This window comes from Ornithodoros turicata, chromosome 9 (genome assembly GCF_037126465.1).
Source record: "Ornithodoros turicata isolate Travis chromosome 9, ASM3712646v1, whole genome shotgun sequence".
NCBI lineage: Eukaryota > Metazoa > Arthropoda > Arachnida > Ixodida > Argasidae > Ornithodoros > Ornithodoros turicata.
The window spans coordinates 5,557,752-5,562,139 of record NC_088209.1 but is presented as its reverse complement, the minus strand read 5'-3'; the positions used below and the strand labels follow the sequence as shown (position 1 = coordinate 5,562,139).

Genomic DNA, 4,388 nt, shown 5'->3' with positions numbered 1-4,388 from the left:
CCTCTGGCTATACGCCAATGCTTGGTAGAATTGGATAACTCATGACATCGTCACCAGAAACATAGATAGGGTGGTCATCCTATATTTACTTGCTTTTATGTATCAGACATTTTAACACGACAGCTATGAAATTTGTGAAGATGCTATTTTTGTGTGCGGTCATACAGCCAGGGCATTCTATGTGAGATGTTGATTAGTGGGCAAATAATTTCATAATTGAGGTTCATTGATTAAGCATGGCTTCTCGGGCAAAGCCCAGATACTGTTTGTGCATAGTGGGGGGGTATATATAAGTTTAATAAACAGGAGGTGGCGTCCACGCAAGGAGAGGTCAGCCTGACCTATGTCGGCTTGCTACGCCCTGGTGGAGCAAAAAAAAAAGCATAGTGCTTACCTATAGTCATTCCATTTTTTATATAGCAAAAAATACCTATATGTTGTATATCCTTAATATGTTATTCCTAATGTTTTCTCTGACATAGTCCGAGGTCTCCAGCAGCAATGCCATGGAAGCGTACGGCCTTCAGAAATGCCTAGCATTCCTCGAGGTCCAAGACATGGTTGTGGACAGTTTAGTCACTGACCGCCATTCTGGGATAAAGGCCATGCTGAGGGAGTCCTGCCCACATATTAAACACCGATTTGATGTGTGGCACGTCGTGAAGGGTGAGCATAGTGACTGGTAAGAATAGTTTGATATTTCAGGCACGGTGTCTCCCAACAGGTATCAAGAAGAAGCTCATAGCCCTGAGCTGCTCCACAAAGCACAATGTTGTGAAACTGTGGATTGAGAGCCTGACCAGGCATGCCTATTGGTGTCCGAAAACGAGTGGGGATGATGGGGAATTGTGCATCGCAAAGTGGGTGTCGGCACTTAACCATATTGTCGACATCCATGAGCATGACGACCCCCTGTACCCAGTTTGCTACCATGGTCCGCTTTCGGAACCACGACAGTGGCTCAAAGAAGGTATGCACTGAAAAAACTGACATAGTGGAGCATGTAATTTAGTTGCAGCTTGTAAAGTGTTACACACTCCACACTCACTTATGTGACATCCATTATTTTCTGGTGGTCTGGATAGTGACAGACCTTTAAATATTGAACTCAGGGGTATCTTAAGCTGAAACCCGTCCCCATATTCAATGTTTGCGAAGTGGGGAATCTAAATAAGTTAACTCTAGATAAATGTGAGTCAACCATATTTACATCAGTGTAGTTATTGTTCCTAATCTAGGGTATCACTATACAATAACATGCATACATGCATCTGACAACATGCCATTGTAGATACAGAGACCTACAGACGAGTGAGGGATATCCTGATGGCACCTATGCTCCTGAGGGACATCCCAATGCTCTCCTCGCACGGGGAAACTTACGGACTAGAGGCTTTCCACAGTGTCCTCATCCATTTCCTGCCAAAGTCCTATTCATTTTCGGACGAGGGGATGGTCGCCAGGTATGATACATAATCTGCAGTTTTCAAGGCTTAGGAAGACTCAAATGTCTTATGAGAATGAGGACGGGTTCGTAGGACACAGCTGGCTATCCTCCACTACAATGAAAATGCGGACCGCGCGCAGTTGGAGAGGGAAGGTACGAAACAGTACCGCTTGAAGCCATCCAAGCTCAAGAAAACGTGGGTACCCGTACCTCTAAAGGAAGATGCTACGTATGGTATGTTCTTGTATCTTCTAAGATGTGAGCATCATGCATGTGCTAAGTACTGCAACTCAACACAATCTATCATGCCTGGTAGACTCTTGTTGATTCAAACTCCAGGGGATTCAACAGTTCTCTCATGACCATAGAAATTTGTTTGAATTATCAGAAATGCCTCAAAATGTGGGCTTCAAGAGAGAATTATGTTATGGAGCCATATATGCCTTGTGCTGGGGGGGGGGGGAGGTTGCCGACAATTGTCCACAACTGATGGTCATGACTGCTGTAGCTCACATCATGCAATCCGACTGCCACTACGTTTGACTGGTCTCACAGCTAACTATATGATACAGGTTTCTACCTTTCTTGATAGCACGCACCCAGAAAATAGCAGACCAGGACCTTCTGTAGCCCTTTTAGGTATAGAATGTGTGCTCCATGAGCATGTGAACAGCTTGTCAGCACATTTTATTTTGTGTTAGGGAAATTCTACTAGTGGGTGAAGAGTTGGAATTACGGGACGGTAAAGCCTGGTTCATATAGCTCTTCAGTAGATGGAAAACAGAGCAGACCAAACAAAAATTTCAGATTAATTTGAATTTACTAAAAGTTTAAATTATCAGGGTGTGAAACAATGGCTGTATCATACGTACAACAGACAAAAAAGTTGATACGTACAATACTTATCATGACCAACTGAACTTTGATCATGTGACCACTGTGAAGTTTACAATCAGGATGTTACTCAGTTCTTGCAAACAAGCCATCAGTGCTAGATTTATGCTGTTTTGTCATTTGTCTTGTACAGGCAGGTTGATTTCCTATCTAAGACGAACTATGCAGGTACTTGATGACCATAGGAAGCTTTCAGGAAAAAAATTTGGATGCAAGAACGTTGAATGGAAAACAATCCTGCTTGAATTCAGACTTGTGCCTGTTGCTTGGAAAAAGTAACTGATCACCATTATTAATTGCTGAACTTTAAATGAAACTGAATAGCAAGAGTAAAGGTAACTTTACTCCGGTCGTTACTGTGAATTCACCCAAATTATATCTTCCTTTGAAAAAAAGGGGGTCAAACGGCAGAACATTTGCAATAACATGTAAAAAAAACGAGACGGTCAGGTAGACAATCCTTCATACACCTCATCACAGTCTCTGCGGGAAAAGTAATACACCGCTGGGTAATGGATCACTAATTCATTACAAGTCATGCAATCACTTCAGGGCATTATGAAGAAGTCTGGTTCAAAGCTAATCTGTCTGTTACAAATCTTGAAGATTGTCTTCTGTTCTGCTATCTCACCTTTGACCAAAAGCCACTGAACGATCTCATTAACAAAATTTCGGTCATTATGTAGCATCTAGTTGCTGCTGTCAAAGTGCTACGCAGTTTTGTGGCCATTTCACACTTTCTCCTTTTCTTTTAGACTATACATCAATCCTCACTGGCGAGGTGTTGTCTCGCATAGAAAAACACCTAAAGGAGCCTGTTTCTGTGGAAATTGGACCACCACGTGCAGCAACATATGGTGAAAGACCAGCTTTGGCACAGGCTGTGGAAAAGCACCAGGCCAGGTATGTGAGCTGTTTGCCACCTGCTTACTATGACCACTAGTCGTTCTATTACACTTTGCACTTTTCTTCCTAGGTTCCAGAAGTGAGGGTTGTGACCACCTCACACGCTGACACTTCAGACCCCTCAGAAACCGTGACAAAGAAGAAGAAGAACAAAAAAAGGCCCTTTTCAGGGCCACCCAATGCTTTACACAGAGACAAGCGTTGCTTTTTGATAAACCCATTCTGCATGCTAATATATGAAACCAGTTTTACATATTCATACAACTAAAGTATTGTGGCACTACCTATGGACTGTTTAGAAGTAAAGGTGTTGAAAAAATAGCAGTATCGAACTAATTTAAATCTGTTTTTATTTTTATTTTTTTTTCAAAAGAAGTCTTGGAGAACCTGCAACAATGCTGAAGTCATGAGAGCTCTGGAACATTCACCAACAGTGGTGGCACCCAACAGGAGGTCTCAGCTACGCCGCTTTCCTGGCTTGTATTTTATGTACAAAGTACATTCCCTAACCTAGGGAGTGAGATTCGTTCATTTCACTCTGCATGGCAAAATAAGTGTCTTTCAACAGCTTTGTGTGGTATTGGGGAAGGATTGCTAGAGGGGATGTAGTAAGATGTGGTTGTATCCCGAGTGCCCTTCCTTGATCTTTTACACCCGGTGATAACACAATAGCCAACAGAATTGGGCATAAAATATTGCTACAGTGTTCTATCTTTGCCACCAAATAAGCCCAACACGTATCTACACATTCCGACAAAAGTTCCAACAGAACACAGGGTTGGCATGTATTTCCTCTTAGGAGTGCCACCTTAGCCGCAAAATTCATCCGTAGATGACACAATGACAGGTGGGCACCTTGGTAGCCTAGCCACATATTCGTAATTGCATCCACACCAGTTCGCTGATACGGTGTCACTCCTGTGAGGAAGTTACGTCAACCCTGTGTTCTGTAAGCTTTTGAAGGAATCTGTACATACTTATATGAGGTGGCATAACTGTGCCAGCTATTTTGTCTTCCTACTGTGCACACTGACATGTGGGAAGCATCACAGTGGTCTTGAAGGTAGTTCTGTTCATAGCTGTCGAAGAAGGGTCATATGCATGAAAGAGGTAAGGTAATGATAGGAATAAGACTCGTAAT

The 4,388-nt window shown here is 42.7% G+C and overlaps 1 protein-coding gene across 1 annotated transcript; it reads left to right on the top strand.

Moving 5' to 3' along the window:
- Positions 1-236: 236 nt before the first annotated feature.
- Positions 237-3,338, top strand: LOC135369166 (uncharacterized). Its single transcript, XM_064602821.1, has 7 exons — positions 237-248; positions 483-666; positions 725-970; positions 1,292-1,463; positions 1,539-1,681; positions 3,097-3,244; positions 3,318-3,338. Exons 1-7 carry the CDS (start codon positions 237-239, stop codon positions 3,328-3,330), a joined length of 918 nt encoding a protein of 305 aa, XP_064458891.1. The 3' UTR covers positions 3,331-3,338.
- The last annotated feature ends 1,050 nt before the right edge of the window (positions 3,339-4,388 follow it).